This window comes from Anarhichas minor, unplaced genomic scaffold, assembly GCF_050575085.1.
Source record: "Anarhichas minor isolate MPS153535 unplaced genomic scaffold, ASM5057508v1 ptg000027l, whole genome shotgun sequence".
NCBI classification, from domain to species: domain Eukaryota; kingdom Metazoa; phylum Chordata; class Actinopteri; order Perciformes; family Anarhichadidae; genus Anarhichas; species Anarhichas minor.
Window position 1 is genome coordinate 10,891,650 of NW_027466473.1, and position 17,500 is coordinate 10,909,149.

Sequence of the window (17,500 nt, forward strand, 5' to 3'; positions counted from 1 at the left end):
CTTATAGTCAACCCAGTGGAAACGATTTTCAACACAGTCAGACACCTTACTCCACCACCGCCATCAAAGCACCAAATACAGGAATATCTTTCGGAAAGATGGCGTTCGTTCCTCCAGTAGTTCCTCAGTTTCAGACAGATCATTAAAGTAAAGAGATCTCCTTTGAAATGTCAACAGTCAAACACAACAGCAATTTAAGTTTGGTCATGGTAGACACAACAGACACTAGATAGTAGGCAGTTGTGTCTATTTCAGTTTGGCTTGGAATGCTGAGCTGATACTAAATTGTTGCCAGGACAAGCAACCCATGTGGGCGACAGCGAGAGACGCGGATACCAGCTTTTAGTAGAAAAACATGGTGAGTCATCTGGGCTGCGTATGTGTCTGTGGGTGATTGTTTGAGGTCCGTCTGGTCCTGTTTCCCTCTCGTCTCATGTGAGCCGTGATGAGCAGACAGCTGGATCAAATCTGCAGCATCTGTCTGCAAACATGTGTGTGTGTGTGTGTGTGTTTGTAAGATGTGTATGTGAGTCACAGTGACTCATTGTGGGCCGGGTGAGCGGTGATCAGACCCCTGATGTGTGAGGGACCTGCAGAGCTCATTCATACCTTGTGCTCCATCTCAAAAGTACAATTGTGATGATACTCACACAATAGCAGGCTGTTGTCAAATGTGGGAAACCAGTAATCTCTCTTAGATTGAGGCATACATGTTCTAGATGGATCATTTTGTCTGGTGAAACAATTACCCAGTATAATGGTTTGGTCACATGGGCTTACAAGTGGGGCAGGAGGTTGCTAAGGAAAGCACTGTTCCCATTGTAGTACAACTAGCAGTATTCCCAGAGCTCCCATTCATGCCTTGCTCTCTCTCTCTCTCTCTCTGCATGTGTGTTTGCTTCAGGATCTTCATGTGTCAGATAATTCTGACAGTCCAGACGAGATGGAGCGCGTGAGCAGGAATAAAGTGGAACATGGGAGACAGACACATCAGGTCTTACAGGTGAGTCATTTATCAAATCACGATTTACAGTTGATATAACTGGGGTGCTAAATCATGAGAAACTGACTTTATTACTATTATATATCTGCTGTGAGTGAGCTTGTTACTCAATGTAACTGAGGAGTGAATGATTTGTGTAAGGACTTAAAAGTGTTTAGCAACAAAATCAATAAACAGATGAATCTACCAATCCGTGCTTGCAGTAACAATAGACAAATCTACCTTTATATATCATTTCTATGCTCTGTCTGTTATTATAGTTATACCATGTTCAGCCATACATTTGCAGACAGATACTGTGTGTTAAGAAGTGTAAAATCAATATGCTGTGTGTAGAAAGTAACGAAGTTTTAGAATCATAAAATAATGGGTCTTTTTTATTGATTTTGTTTTGACAGAGCACACCTTTAGACCTGATTGAGACAGGCAAGTCCCTGAAAGTCCAGGCAGAGCGCCCCCACCTGGTTAGTTTGGGGAGTGGACGCTTGAGCACCGCCATCACCTTGCTACCTCTGCTGGAAGGTGAACACCTGTGTGTGTGTGTGTGTGTGTGTGTGTGTGTGTGTGTGTGTGTGTTGGTGGGATGGGTGGATATCAAACACCTAGTTTAAAATGATATATTTTCTCATTTAAGTTATGCACCAATTATTTCATAGATATCTTAATGCCCTTGTTGAATAGGACATTATAAACCTCATTGAGAGCTTGTTAAATTGCCTAATCATGCTGCACCATTACCCTGTTAACGTGACTAACGTGTAAGAGGAGCTAATAAGATCAGGATACTCCACATCGTTTTAACCTCCATGGTAATCTATAGTCTGTGAAGCCCAGACATCTCTGTACTGACAGCCTCTGTAATCTATGTTATTGTTTGCACATGTAGACACGTCCACAAGCATGTTATTACAAATAAGTCAGTTGTTTTTTAATATGTAGGCAGCACAACTTGTGATGAATTGACAAAAACCGATGACACCTCACCTTCTCACCATCTTGTTACTGCCCCACAGTTGCAATTACACCCTTGACTGGGATTTTCTTGCAGCACTGAGCCTAGACACCACAGAGGAAGAGAGAGAGAGAGAAAAAAAACCAAATAGTGTTACAGTTAAATCTCTTGCACTCGGACAGCAATATAAATACAACTGATGATCAAACTACTACGCAGAAAATAGTTGATGGGTGTATTCATTTCCTCTAACAAGATTCCTTTCATCTGCCGGCCTCAGCACACCTCTTGAAACTAACACCTGTTTTCCAACATTCAATCACGGGTTGACTCCATTTGTGACCTTGATCCCTGAAATGGCACCCGTACTTCGAACTGTACCCAAGAATACTTCACAGAAGTATTCACAGGTCCACATCGTGTTCCTGTAACTGACGCTGAGAAAATGTTTTCTCCTGTTGCAGGGAGAACCACGCTGGGCAGTGGGGCGACAGACATCCCTCTGCAGGGCCACGGCATCGCAGCTCAGCACTGCTACATTGAAAACCGAGCAGACAGCATCACCTTGTACCCATGTGGAAACCAGTGCTCTGTAGATGGCCTTCCCATCACCAAACCCTTTCGCCTGACACAAGGTAGCTCTGTCACAGGCTTAAGAGATGATTGTTGGTGTTAAAGCCGTTTCTAAACAAACACAAAAATGACACCAAGCAGATGATTGTGTAGGACAGTAGTGTATATTAGACTATCCATCCTAATTACTTCACTAATGCCCTGACTTTTTATCTTTCGCGACCGTTAGGTTGGCATGTTTCACTGTAAGTCAAATGTCTTTGGTGAATCCTTCACATTTTCATCTAGCGTCGGCATCATGTCAATATTCAATTTGTTTGCTACTTTAGTTCCTGACTAAATAATAGTAAAACTAATGACTTTCCCATCAGTCTCAGCTGTACTCTGTCATTAGTGCAATTAGCAAATGTTAGCATGCTTTATGCTAAGCTAAGATGATGATTATAGTAAACATCACACCTGCTTCCGATCAGCATTGTCACTGTGAGCCTGTTAGCATGCCGATGTTAGCATTTAGCTCAAACTATTGGCTATAGAACTTTAGTTATCTATGAAATCACGTTGATGTACAGTCAGACGACTTGTATTTCATACTCATACATAAACTGGGCTCTGATGAGTTTTAAATTCACTGAAAGCAAGGTGGACGATAACAATGCCTAGCTTTACAAAAACAAAACAGTCCCATGTCCTTCCAGTAACATGCCTACTTGCATTAAAAAAAGCATAGCAGTCCCGCCCCCCTAAGTCCCCTATCCATGGGATCCAAGCCAGCAACTACACCAGCATGTCATTTGAAGCCGGGTAATCAGCCGGTGTGTGTGGAGGCAGCAGCTGCTGAACAAGAATACTTCAGGCTTCATTCAAAGGACTCATGGAATTCTGAATAAAACAACCCAGGAATGGAGGAAACTGCTTAATTTCTATCATACAGAACAATATTGCAGCCATGTGGACCTTTGGCTACACTTTGAAGGATGAGATAAATATTAAACTCCTTGTGGAATGTCGAGAACTGGAAAGGAAACTTCAGCGTTTGACTCTCAGGGAATATATCAGGCATTCCTGAAAGCCACCGGAGAGGAAATACAGGGAAAGGAGTTGATTTCACTTACTGGTTAATTACACGTGAGTTCAACTAGTCCGTTTAATTATGTATGGTAAACTGCCAATACACGTCCTCTAATCGATTAGAGGACAAATAAACAACAATAGTAGAAATGTTGAGCTCTTTGCCATGTCTGTGCCACACTAAAGGACTGTTTCTTCTCTCATGCTGGATTACCACTTGCTTTCACTCTTCGATCAACTTGTTTTTATCAAATGTCAAGCTGCAGTGTTGTGTACATTCACGTTAAAATGAATCTCACTGAAAAATCGGTCTTTATGCTCACACCTCCTGTATTGACGATGTGTATTATGAAATTGTTTGTATAAACTCAGGCGTTGTACTGTGGCCGTTATATACATATTTAGTTAGTTATAGCCATTTAAATTAAAATCTGAAGTTACTAATAGTTACTAAATATGAAAAAAGCACAGTTAATTAGTCAGTTAAATATTTTAAAGCAGTGTATTTATGTTGGTGTCAATGCTTTTTCTGCTTGAAGTTGTTAACTAACTCATCACTGACAGCTTTTACCCACACGGTCTCCTCTCCTGGCAGGGTGCATGCTGTGCTTTGGTCAGTCTGTCTTTTTCCGCTTCAACCATCCAGAGGAGGCCCTGAGGATGAAGAGCATGCTGCCTGGAGGGAGCCAAGGACTGAGCGCCACAAGAGCTCACCCTACAGGTAGGAGACCCTTTGCTTTGATAATTTGATAACACCTAGCATCAGATTGTTCAGTTCCTGTGAGTCAGTCGGAGAGGTTGTGTTCATACTCATGCATGCATGCAGTTAGTAATAATAACTAATCAGGGACCCAGAAAACGCTGGTATGTATGAAGGTTGAACAGTTTCTTCAGTAGTTATTCTGGGCAGAGTAAATGCTTTGGGCTAATAGATATTTCGTTATAGTTGGGTTCCTTTTAACTTAATGTACAAATCAAAAACTTCTGGTTAATGCTGAACCATCGTACATCTGTAATTAAGAGACCTTGGGTATGATGACATATTGTACATGATTAGCTGTTAAAACTATCCATGTTTTAAGGCGTACCTCCTAACAAGTTACAGAGATGACATACAGTAAAGCATGATAAAGAAAGAAAATGTTTACGTTAAACTCAGAACTGACTTTGACATTAAACTTACATGCTCATGTCAAAAGATTTAAAAAAGGAAGTTGTATTTTCTTTCTGCTACTCAGATGTAATACCAGTTTCATCAGCTCTTGATTTTTATATCTGCGGCACAATTGGTCTTGAAGTCAGACTGCAGCATTGGTCATTAATCTCGACAGGATGCAGAAATAGCTTGTTCAGGGCTAATTATCTTTGGCCTACATTGTGATCTAGTTCATTTCATTCTGTGGTTTTTCGCTCAAGGTGTGACCCCATTGTGATTGAGGATTGTTGTAACCTTTCTTTTTGCAGTTACATTCAGATGATGTTATATTGTTCTGTCCCGTTAGCTGCTTTGACTTTGGCCTCGTGCTGTGGATGATATTTAGAATCCATTCTCCTCTGACCTTATTGGTTCGGCTGTCAGTGCTTGAACTGTGCAGTAAGAGCCACCACACCCTGCCCTGTGTGTATGGCCCACTCTTTCCTGACCAGGCCCTGATTTCATCTGCTCTGAATGAGGTAGACCGCTGCAGCTTTTATATTTAGCAGCTTCAGATCCCTGTAGGATTACAACACAACTGAGGAGCGCACCATCCCGACTGCTGGGTTTGGTTCATACAGGAAAACATGGGCTCCAAGACTTTTATCAGGCATGTGTATTTGTCCTTTTAAGGGCGATCCCTTTTGTCCTAAACAGCAATGACTGTGTGGTGGATGTCAGTAGGCAAAGACAACACAGGACAGATCCCTCCAGCTGTGTTTGTTTATCTGTGTTTTTGCAACTGCCTTTTAGAGTGTCCTCTTCCTTTAGTCAACAGGAATGCTCATTCACAAGTGTTTCTGTCTCCCTGTGCAGACTCTCAAAGTGTCCTGAACGGGAACCATCGATCGTTTTCAAGCAACGGCGACTCCAAAATCAGCAACATAGCAAAGAACCTCCAGGACTCTTTGGTGCTGAAGGCTGGATCTGGTAAACAGCCTATTCCTCAGCCATTTCCTCCGAACATGCTCATTGGGAGAAACGGCTCCATGACCGAGGACTCCATTTATGAAAACAGCAGCAGCTTTCTGGGCCAGAACCTCGGCAACAAAACCCCTCCAGTACCAGCGCGGTCTGCTCATACCAACCACACTCCTGTCCCCCATCCACGGACCTCACTCTCTGTGGCTTCAAGCGGTACTAGTGGTGTTCAGTGGACCCAGGAGAGCCCAAAGCTTCTTAGAAGCACAAGAGCAGAGGCCACGTCAAGCCCCACACCGCCTAACGGGGGGTCAGGACAGGGCCCAGTCAAATTTTCCCCAACGGCTCCATCCAGCCCTCGAGTAAGAGGTTCTTCCCTACAGAAGAGATCCCCAAGTCCTATGCGAGACCAGCACCTCTCTCATGTTGAAGTCCCTCAAAGGCTCAGGACTCCAGAGCCGATCGGGTCCACTAGCCTGAGAGAGCTTCCTCCTCTCAGCCCTTACATGTCCCGCAGAGCGACTCCAGGATCGCAGGGCTCGGCTTCCTCCCTCGCCTCACAGGGCTCAGCTTCCTCCCTCGCCTCACAGGGCTTCACCGTTAAACCCGTTCCAGAGGGACCCCAGGGCCACCTCAAACTCACAACTACTTCAAAAGAAGAAGCCATGAGGGCAATGTATGCCCAGGGTCCATCTTCATTCTCTGGGCTGGAGAAGGAGTCTGGAGGCAGGCAGTTAAGGTCTGGCCCGGGAAGTGCCATCATGTCAGGCCTGGGTTCTCTGTCTGGTTTATCTCCTCTTGCTAGCCCTCGTAGCAAAAAAAAGACCTCCTGCATGAACATGACAGGATCCTCGAGCAAAGAACAGAGTCTTGCGAAACCCTATACCCGCGAACGCAAAAACAGCATCTCTGAGATCAGTGACAATGCGGACGAGTTGCTGGAATACCATCGCTGGCAGAGAGAGGAGAGGCTGCGTGAGCAGGAAATGGAGAAACTGGTAAGTGATATTTTGGATATGACTTCACTGCAGATGTGATCGTAGAAAATAATTTCACCATGATAGGTTGAGTCCCACTCACGATGCTGATGTGAACGTCGCTCAGGAAGTCCTAAAGAAAACATTTGCTGCTCTGGTTTGTCCTCTATGACTGTTTATTCTATATCCTGTGGACCGGCGGAATTTGTATATACTTCAAATCTGCTATAATCTATTTTTTGGCCAATTAGGTGAAAATCTTCAAAACAAGCTGACAGGTAGAGCCACAGCTGTATCCGGGCGTACAAACTGTTAGCAAAACAACATCTTTTAGAAAATAAATATTAAACATCCAGGCAGGCACAGAGGAACAAACACATGTGACAGTTAAGTGAGGGTGCTGAGACCGCTGGCTTGGCAGACTCCATGTCTGCATTCAGATATCTTGTCTAAATCCCCTGGCATGCATCCATTAGCTCATCTCCCCAGAGCATTACTGGCATCGTCAGCCCATGTGGCCCGACTAACACGGGGTGAACATTCCTCCACCGGTCTTAAGGTCCAGAGCGGAGGGCGAGGCTGCATATGGCTCAACACTATATTTATCAAAAGGAAGAGTGGCTTTCACTTTCAACGTTCGACGTTTGAAGCTTGAAGGCTCTTTCTTATTCGTACCCACGTTAGATCATAGTCTGCATACTTGTTATCCATCCTGAGTCCACACCCAACACCCACTCCCAGCCTGCTTCTGACAGCTGAAGGGACCATAGGGAGAGGAGGGGGTGGGGGTTCCCGCCCCTTCATGTCCACAGACTATTTCAGGAACCAAAAGGTTTCTGGTAACAAATAAGAGAGTTACCAACAACATGCATCTGAGTTGTACTGATAAGGGTTGGACTGCTGCGGATACAGTATGGTCCGTGCTTGTGTTGAGTCATCCACTATGTATAGATAATTTAATCTCTAATACATTAGTAGATAAACAGCTGATATTTCTTGGCTGAAGAAAGTGTTGATTAGTGTTTTTGCTTGTGATCCATATTTGGAATTTCTTCCAAGCTTTGATATTATGCTGCATTCGTAAAACATACAACTATCTAGCTGTAATTTCATATTTTGAGATTTGTTTACTGTTGGCTGAGGGTTCCAGTGATTTGCGGCTATGTTATGTTGCTGGTACTTGATAAATGATGATAATAAGGCTTACTGTACGTGTATTTATGATAGAATATGTGCACACCTGCACACAAATAGGACACACGTGAATGTAGATCATCACTGTGTGAAAAAAGTTGCTTATTGACACATTAAACAGTAAATTACTTTACTAAAGTCCCACAGGACAAATGTAGAGCTTCAGAACTTGATGATATCAAGGCACCTTTAAACCATTAAAGAAATGGTTTGACATTTTGGAAAATTTGCGTATTCACTTTCATGCTGAGTGTCAAATAAGAAGACTGATACCAGTCCGTCCAGTAAGTTTGAAAACAGAGCCAGGAGACAGTTAGCTTAGCTTAGCATGGAGACTGGAAGGAGAGGCAAACAGCAAGACTGGCTCAGTTAATCAACACCCCTTATTAACACTTTATATGCCATTTGTTTAATCCTTCCAAAATTTGTAAAAATTACAGATTTTACTATGAAGATAGAGCAAGGAGACGGTTAGCTTAGCTTAGCAGAAAGACTGCTAAAATGTGTAAAAGTTGGACCACAGAATAAAGTAATGATATTCAATGTGATAATTAATGAGATTTAGAGGTGCTAGTTGTTTCCAGTCTGTGATAAGCTATGCTAATTCTCCTAGATGTGATGTTAGCTTCATAGTTATTGACAGACATGAGAGTGGTATCGATCTTCTCATCTAACCCTCTGGAAGAAAGCTAAGTGTATTTACCAAAATGTCGCTTTTAAGAAAAAAAGTACTTTAAGGGTCCCTGCATTATTAGTCTTGCAGCCTCTATGCTTCCAGTTATTTATGTTGCAGTTGTGTTTAAATGGTTTGTATTCCTACATAAAATGCATTTAATGACAAACCAGCTGATTTGGTGAACTACGTTTGGGGTCCCTGACTACGTTCGTGGTTTGTTTAGTTCCGCAGCCTTGAAAGAAGCACACAAAACAGATCAACTGTAGACATATATATGAGAGAGACAAAGAGAGGAATGAATGCACTACATTTGGCACACTGCTCTCTTAGCACAGTTGGCACAGCCATGCAGGATTTTGTTATCTCACTTTACTGAACCCAACCTACATACATTGATATTGCTGCACTTTAAAAAGCACATGCTGCAGTTGATCTCTCAGCAAAAGTAAAGGGCATAGCTAGAGAGGAAGGGATGGGATTGAAAAGTAAATTTTAGCATCAATTCCACTGAGAGGAGGCCAAACTGTGGGTTTGCAACAGAGTTCAAATATTTCTATTGTTGAGGTTCTGGTTAATTGAGAAGATTTCTATGGTCATACATTAATACAACATATGTAAATTGCAATGAACAGCAACATTTCAGTAATAACGAGGCAAAGGAGTTTATTTCAGTGTTTTAGTTTTAGGAAATTTTCACTTTCTTGCAGAAAGTCAGATAAGAGGGTTGATACCAATCTCATTTGTGTCTATAACAAAATCGGCCTGATACTGTATTACTCAACACAACGTAAAATAGTATAACATGTTAGTTAGTTAGCTTAGGTGCTGGTTGGCAGATTTTTTTAACCTTCAGATGAAGCCAGACTGTTTCCCCCTGTTTCCAGTCTGTGAGCTAAGCTAAGCTAACCAGCTGCTAGCTGTAGCTTAAGTTTTACAGACATATATATGAGGGTGGTATCGACCTTCTCACCTAACGCTCTGCAAGAAAGCAAATGAGCATATTTCTCAAAATGTTGAACTTTTGCATGCTAATTGTTAAAAGTCAAATCTAAATATTTGGTTCATTGTAGCTTTATATTTCTATTTTTATGTCCATATTTTACTTGTAAACCTGCCAGTTTAAGTTTAAGTCAAAGAAATGAAGCAGGCAAACAGCATAAACAACTGTCAACGGTGTAAATCTTGCCGATAAAGTCAATGCCTATGACAGAATTGATGTGGTTATTTCAACAGCCTGAATCATTTAAATAGCAGATGAAAGCATCCTGGTGGTTGTGGACACAACAATAGGCACAATTCCCAGTTATGCCAGATTCCTAATTATTGTTTCACATTCTGCGCTATTCTGGTAGATCAAAGCAAACATCTCATTGTTTGGAGTGATGGGAGCCAGAAGACTGGCCACAAGCTGAAACCATGTGGCATAGCAAACAAATACAAACCACGATGAAGAGACAAATCTAAAAAAGAGCAACATTAAAAGCCTGAAAAAACTAAATGGCAACTGGTGTAGTGCAACCAAAACTCCCCAGTGTCTTACATTGATGCTTCTTGTCAGATTCTGTTCTCATAAACAACTTTGGTTTTACTATGAGCCCCCTCCCGAGAGACAAACTACATCAGCTTCGGCCCTCCTGCTATCAGGTTACAGTTGTCCCGTGCCAGTGGCTGAGGGACAGCTGCCTAAATGGGACAATGTCACACAAGGACACTTGCAGCTTATCTGCAATACGATCTATAATGTAGGACAGGCCCACTTACGTCTCACATCTCTTCTGTAGGAGCGACAGAGGCTGGAGACCATCCTCCATCTGTGTGCGGATTATAATCACGAGGACAGTGCTGCGGAGCTGGCTGAGGTGGTGAGAAGCAGGCTGCTGGGGGGCGCCAGAGCAACCTGCTCGGACACAGCGGGGGGGATGTCCCTTCAGGGAGTAGGCAGACCCCAGAGGCTGCGAGAGAACGATGAGGAAACCCAGAGAGAGGAGTCCAGCAGCACAGAGAGCACACACCAAGAGGTAATAAACACATTCGGGAAGGCATGCATTAGATTACGTCTGATCTTAAAAGATGTTTTAAGTTTTAAAACATCTTAAAACAAAGTTGTATGTATATGTTCCAGTGTGAAGAGCTGTTAGCCGGTCAGGAGCAGGTCTACATGGAGGAGGAGAGGAGCAGGATCTTGGACAGGGTTGATGACTTGAAGCACAGAGTCAGTGAACTGGAGCTGCAGCTACAAGAGACCAAACAGGAGGTCAACACACACACACACACACACACACACACACACACACACACACACACACACACACACACACACACACACACACACACACACACACACACACACACACACACACCTTTAGCTTGTAGGCTCTTAGATCAACTCTCAAAGTGAGAAGAGTGGGAGCTGTTTCACCTTGAAGTATTTAGTGAGCTTGACAGGTGGTTCGCAGATTCTGACTCCATGTTTGTCTCTAGGTGGAGATGGAGCAGGCCCTGCTGCAGGCAGAGAGGCGGGCCGAGCAGGAGCAGGTGGAGGCTGAAAATGAAATCATCTCTCAGCTGCAGCTCAAACTCAGCCAGCTGGACAAGGCCACCCAGAGAGAGAAGGACAAGGTGGGCACCCAGGAAAAAAAAAACAATACAGTAAATGCTGTCGGCTTGCTTACAGCCATTGGTCTTCTAAGTGCAGTTTGCACGTGAATGTTCCTGAACATCTGCGTTTGAACATGCGAACAGTCTCGATATCTTTTTCTCAGATCTCAACTGACATGCACTGCTTATCCATTAGCTGTCTGTCCTAAAACACCAAGCACAGACTGTCTTCTCTTTGAAGCTTTTAAAGCTTTTTAAATAGACAGAAAACAGTGGAAATCTTCCTTACATGTATGAGGCTTTCAGCTGGATGTGACCAACACTAAAATGTTGATTCAGATCTGCATGTACCTGTTTATTTTTCTCCCATTTTAACAATGTGTGGAGCATTGCGACCTCTTAACACACCTGCTAACCTAACTTCTGCTTCAACCCTTTAATACTCTAACTGCTCTGGCCTGTTAGCTTGGCTGCATGGATTTGAGATATCTGTGATTTCTTTCTCCCTGGGGTGGTGTGTGTGTGTGTGTGTGAATGCGGACCCAATCGTGTGTGTTTCTATGTGTTTTTAGGGGAGGGCTAATGTGTCGGCTGAGCGGAAGGCCCTGGAAAAGCAGAGGAATGAGTACAATGAGCTGAAGAGGCAGTTTGATAAGTGCCCCTTGTCTCTAAGGGAACAGTTACAGGAGCAGCTCAGCAGGGTCAGTGTTCTCACGCAGCCCACTGGCTGGCAACAGTGAGTTATGATATGCCAAATACCACAGTTGTGTATGAGCTGCACAAGAAACGGCCGCAGACATAACGCTGACTCGGTTTTGAAGCACTCAGAGCTACTCATAAGTGTGCCGACTGTGCATTTACCTCTTTTTTTTCTGCTGTTGCCCCTCATTATCTAAAATATATATAAGGTTATAAGTGTAACTAAACAGTAAGCAACGCTTTTGCTGCTCCAGCAGCTCTTTTAGACTGTTGCTTAATCTCTGCTCTCCCCTCATTCTGGATGCTTGAAATGTCAAATGCAATTAGTAATAATTAATAACGTCATTAACAGCTCTGCTCTAAAAACAATTGCATGCCTTTTACCATGAATGATCCAATTCACATACGCACACTTAATGATTACAGGCAGATTATTGTCAGATTTAATGCTATAACATTTTGACTACTTCATCGTGGACAGTAAAGGACAAGGCTGGTATTTTGTATACATTCTCATTCTCATTGTGAACTAATCCCATGAAAATGCCAAAACCAAGAATGTGTCAGTCCATCCCTCAATACTTTCCGACCTCTCCAGCCAGAAGAAACCATCAGCAAGCTGAGCAAATTTAGATACATTTTTTAAGAAGGCAAAGGGGTTTTCAATCTGCAACAATTGAGTACTGTAGTTTTTAGCAAAACGTTACTCAAAAAGGAGTAAACTGCTTTTGATGGGGACTATTTTCAACCGTGGATAAATATGTGGTAGTGAGTATTTACAGCAGCAATGTCTGTGTTCATCATAGGGAAAGCTAATAAGATATATCCAGCTTTGGATACACAAACAATAGTTAATCATTGATGGTTTTGGTCTTTTCATGGGATTTTGTTAACAATAAGAAACCAAATATTGAAAGTCATATCATTTTATATCTCTGTCTGACTGACTTCAAACAGCGTGAATAACCTGCATGTGTATCTATACGTGGACAGACAGCTGAAGCTCTGGAGTCTGGGACCAAGCAGTTTGAGGAGCTGGAGTTCTGCCAGCTGGAGGAGGAGAGCAGCCTGGAGGAGAAGAAGGAGACTCAAAGCTCGCAGCTTCACCAAGAGCGAGCCGAGTACCACTGCAGTGTGGCCAAGAGGAAGGTGCGGACACCATTGTAGCAGAAAATACGTATATGTGTGTAAAATACGATCACCGACTTGAGATTTTATGTCAGCGTGACATCCAGGTTTGATTTGCAGGAGAAGGTGACCGCTATGGAAGCACAGGTGAAGCAGCTGGGGTTACAGGCGGCTTATGACTGTGAGAGGATGGCTCAGGACAGGACGGTGGCTCTGCAGCTGCTACACAAGGTTAGCCTTTCACCGTTAATAAACCCGTCCTGCAGGAGGCATGTATTTAATTCATGATAGCGATACATGGCAAGCTGTGAAAGCGCCTCTATGTCCATGCTGGTTTTGCCCTTTAGGAGCAAGACAGGTTGTGTGCCCTGGAGACGAGGTACCACACCGTGACAGGAGGGAGAAACTTCCCAAAGCCCAACAGCAGCATGAAAGAGGTGAGCAGGAACATGTGAGACGCGATCTCACAACCATCTGTGGTTACTAAGCTAGAGGAGGAGTACAACAACAACAAAAACACCTCCTTTCAAGTGGATTTAGTTTTAACTTAAATGAACTTTTTAAACAGGAATTTCTACACATCAGCGAACCTGACCTTGTTCATGTGGACGGTCCTCCTCATAGCCCCTGTCCCTCCTCTGCCTCCTTCTCCTCCTCTCACATGCCCTCCCCTGAACTTTATCCTGTTAGGCTACAAGAGGTAATCCTCGACAAAATCCTCTGTGTAACAACACCTAACAAATGGCTAATAAATGCCTGTGCTGCCGTTTCTACAATATTAAAAAACGAGCATGTTGTTGGGTTTGCAAATACTCACAAACAACAGCGATGCAGTTTAATTGTTGTTGGGGAAAGTTCCTGCCTTTCTATGTATATTATGTTTGTTTGAGGTTGCTACATTCTCCAACTTGTAGGGTTACACTATCTAGAATTAAAGCAGTAGATGATGCAAAAAAAACAAACTTGGAAGATGACCTTTGGGCTGATTAAACTGTAACGTTACTGCCATCCATGTTAATTTCAAAGATGGAGACCGAGGGAGTTGTGATGCCCACGTGTTCGCTTTGTGCGTCTCTGCATGACTTTTCTAAGTGTCGACTATTGCCGCCTGCCTCCTTCTTATCCCTGTGTTCTGGCTGTCGCTGCAGGAGTACCTCAGGCTCGCTGATGTCTATAGGATGTATGGAAATGCTGCTATGCAACCTCACTCTTCCTCTCCTGCTGCTCTCCACTGCCTCTCCTTCGCTGTAGGTCCGGCTCTGCCATGTGAGGTAGACACCCCCCGCCTGCTCTCTGCCATACCCTCTGTTCCTCTGACTCGTCAGCCTACTAAACACTGAACCCACCTACGCACATTTGCAATATCTCAAATGATCCTTCTTAAATACTCAGGCTTCTTAACGTATGTTTCCTCTTTCTTCTCTCTACCTGTTCTGTAAATGTATGTGTGTGTGTGTGTGTGTGTGTGTGTGTGTGTGTGTGTGTGAAGGAGTACATCACAGTCAGTCAGTTAAGCCAGATCTTCGGGATGCAGAGAGTTGACCCTTCCTCTTCTTCCTCTATCCCATCATTCCAACTCGCCTCCTCTGAATCCACCTTCTCGTGCCACTCAGCTGCATGTGGTCCTTCCTCCTTTCTCTCTGCGCAGGTTTGTTATTCTCTCTAAACTGGCTTTTAAAAACCGACGACACCATTTCAATTTTTTCCGACACTGCAGCCATCCACTGAGCAATTACTATTGCTGCGAGGACTGTTTCGTGTGTATCTTTCCTACCTGCTTGTTGCTTCTGTCACTGATGCTGGTGCTGCGCTGCTCCCCTCTCCTCTCTTTGGCTGGACGCTTTTCATCACCTCAGAGCCAGCCTGAGCTGAGCAGGAATGCAATGCCTCCTATTAACCTCGAGCGCTGGTACCAGGACATCATGGCCGCTGGAGAGCCTCAGTCATTTCCACCACCACTGCCTGCAAAGTCTTTTTCCACACGCAGACACAGTCAGGTAAATGATCCAATCTTTCTCGCTGTGTGTTGCTAAAGGGCACTAACAGCAGGCCACATTGCATTGCCAGCACACTGTCCTGAGCCTCTGAATCCAGGCGATCCTCACACAGACTGTCCATATTTGTATGACTTGGAGGCCCTCTAGTGGGTTAAACAAGACAGGGCAGTATTTCTTGAATTTCAGGAACTTTGCTTTGATTTGTCGCTGACAGATGCTAATATTGTGCTTATCATCAGTTGGGTTCTTTATCCTGAAAGCATTAAGTAAAGCATGTTATAACTTCCTGCAAAAAAAGAAACATTGCAAGCTGGAAAAGGAAGTCTAATAAATTAAAGAGTGGTCTATATAGACCAATAATGACGTTCAATGTTGGGCTCAGCTGAAGATGTGAGAAACAGAAAAAGACCAGGTATGAATGTAGTGGAGTAGAAAGTAGCAGAACATTTAAAAACTTGTGTAAAGTACAAAAACCTAACATTAAGTACAGTACTTGAGTAAATATACTTCCCACCACTGCCCAGATGAGCACAGCAAGTCAAAAACCCCACAAACAAATGTCTTCCACATTAGGACAAACAAGTAGAAGAGGTAAGGGTTTTTTTGGGGGGGGGGGAGCTAAAGCACATAAACTTCCTCTCCAAATCGATCTGTCGTTCTTCTCTCAGCTATTGAAGTCCAAATCAGACGGTGAGGTTGCGCAGGCAGCATCATGCACACTGCCCCACCCAAGTGGTGCTGCTCATGAGAAAAATGCATCCACCAAGGTGGGCACATCCGTTTAACACATGGAAATTGTAAAACAAATCTTCTATGTAGCTACACATGTGATACTTTCGATGTGTTTTTCAGGGGTTACAGTTGATGCTGAGAGAGATGTCACAGCCATTAGACATGGACTCCAGGAGAAAGTTGGCTCTGCAGAGCAAAGGTACGTGATTCCTTCAGCCCGTCTCATCTATTCAGCACATCTGGGCCTTCACTCAGAACATACGTCTGGGGGAATGGATACCACCAGTCTCCTTAGTTTAACATGCTTTTGGTGATTATAATGTGATTATAAGATGTGATTATAACCAACCAGTAGCAATGAGTTGACAGTGTCAGTAGAGGGCACTGTGAGTCTGTGACAGCCGTCTCTGCTCCCACAGATCTGCCTCCGACAGTCCATCACTCCATCCTGCATCATCAGGCGCCGCCGAGTGGCAGCCAAGCGTACGACACCCTGAGCCTGGAGAGCTCAGACAGCATGGAGACCAGCGTCTCCACTGGCAACTCCGCCTGTACCCCCGAAAGGTGAGAGACTGGAAAATGAGCAATCGGCTCTGTTTCCATGGGAACACTCAAGTCTGCCCCCGTCTCCCAGGAGAAGGGTCACTGCGCTTTGTTCCCGTGACAACATGTTTTTTGTTACATGTGTGCGCCCGTGACTATAGCACACTGGCTGTTGCCATGCCAACCAAGTTTTCAGTGTTTTCGTGAAGTTCAGGATTGAAAGGCTCCGTTTGGTGTTGGTGGAGGAAACCTCGCCTCCTCCATCTCTTACTGCCGGCAGGGTTTGGTTTCCACGCACGTGTGTGTGTGTGTGTGTGTGTTTACCGTTTTTCATCCAAAGTGTAGTCGTGGCCGTGTCATCAGACGCTCCTTCCCTCTGTGTGTTGTAGTGCCTCCGGGTTAGAGGCCCAGAGGATAGAGGAGATGGAGAAGATGTTGAAGGAGGCGCAGCAGGAGAAAGCCAGACTGATGGAGAACCGAGTGAGTGTCGTACTTTAGTGCTGCAGAGTTCTATTGTACCGGACTGTTATCAGTTATCATCAGCTATCCCATCACAGAGCCGACTCATTTCATATTTCAACACGATTAGTCAAGTACTCAATAAACACAAAATCTATCAGCAGCTATTTTGATAATCTATAAATAATTTTAGCCATTTTTCAAGCAAAAACGCCACGAATTTAATAGTTCCAGTTTTTAAAATGTGAAGATTTGCTGCTTTTCTTTCATATATGATAGTAAACTGAATATCTTTGAGTTTTGGACTGTTGGTCCAATAAAATAAGTAGTTTGAATGCATCCTCTATGGGCTGTGGGATATTTTTTCGCCCATTCTTCACTCCTTCTTAAACATTTTGTAAACAAACCAGCTTACTCATTAATCAATAATGAAAATTGCCGTTAGTTGCAGCCCTTGTGTCAACTGCTAAAACTGATGTTCGTGCCTCACCTCTGGTGTAACGAGTAGAACATATTTAAGCTGGTTTCAGAGGCGAGTATAAAATGTACCCTCACTCACCCACACTTAAAAGTAATATTTATGTTTCTGGCAAATATTAAAAACATTATTAGATGAGATTATTTTATGGCCACACATTTTGTTGCTGGCATTAAGGAAAGGCCTTATCGATAAAATCATAAATTTCAATATACGTATATATCTATATGGCAAATGTATACAAATGAGAAATAATCAAAATACAATGCAATAAACTCACAATTTGTATGAAATACTTCATCGG

At 43.5% G+C, this 17,500-nt stretch overlaps 1 protein-coding gene and 1 long non-coding RNA gene across 2 annotated transcripts in view; one reads left to right on the forward strand and one right to left on the reverse strand.

Annotated features, from left to right (window-relative positions):
- Positions 1 to 17,500, reverse strand: part of LOC142959713 (uncharacterized) — a 43,662-nt gene that overhangs the window by 14,402 nt on the left and 11,760 nt on the right. The window contains exons 3-5 of the long non-coding RNA XR_012956240.1: positions 10,982 to 16,724; positions 10,324 to 10,795; positions 1 to 2,059 (exon numbers count right to left, since the gene is read on the reverse strand). This is a non-coding gene — a long non-coding RNA (uncharacterized LOC142959713). The remainder of the gene's footprint in view (positions 2,060 to 10,323; positions 10,796 to 10,981; positions 16,725 to 17,500) is intronic.
- The window catches only part of LOC142959712 (pleckstrin homology-like domain family B member 1), a 22,321-nt gene continuing 5,731 nt past the window's right edge, over positions 911 to 17,500 (forward strand). The window contains exons 1-20 of the mRNA XM_076101111.1: positions 911 to 1,003; positions 1,402 to 1,525; positions 2,420 to 2,590; positions 4,195 to 4,320; positions 5,611 to 6,713; positions 10,344 to 10,580; positions 10,685 to 10,816; positions 11,044 to 11,181; positions 11,733 to 11,861; positions 12,853 to 13,008; positions 13,108 to 13,218; positions 13,335 to 13,424; positions 13,556 to 13,687; positions 14,136 to 14,258; positions 14,477 to 14,635; positions 14,844 to 14,984; positions 15,653 to 15,751; positions 15,837 to 15,915; positions 16,136 to 16,280; positions 16,649 to 16,739. Of these exons, the coding sequence (XP_075957226.1) occupies positions 944 to 1,003; positions 1,402 to 1,525; positions 2,420 to 2,590; positions 4,195 to 4,320; positions 5,611 to 6,713; positions 10,344 to 10,580; positions 10,685 to 10,816; positions 11,044 to 11,181; positions 11,733 to 11,861; positions 12,853 to 13,008; positions 13,108 to 13,218; positions 13,335 to 13,424; positions 13,556 to 13,687; positions 14,136 to 14,258; positions 14,477 to 14,635; positions 14,844 to 14,984; positions 15,653 to 15,751; positions 15,837 to 15,915; positions 16,136 to 16,280; positions 16,649 to 16,739 (3,546 nt within the window). The 5' untranslated portion in view covers positions 911 to 943. The remainder of the gene's footprint in view (positions 1,004 to 1,401; positions 1,526 to 2,419; positions 2,591 to 4,194; positions 4,321 to 5,610; positions 6,714 to 10,343; positions 10,581 to 10,684; positions 10,817 to 11,043; positions 11,182 to 11,732; positions 11,862 to 12,852; positions 13,009 to 13,107; positions 13,219 to 13,334; positions 13,425 to 13,555; positions 13,688 to 14,135; positions 14,259 to 14,476; positions 14,636 to 14,843; positions 14,985 to 15,652; positions 15,752 to 15,836; positions 15,916 to 16,135; positions 16,281 to 16,648; positions 16,740 to 17,500) is intronic.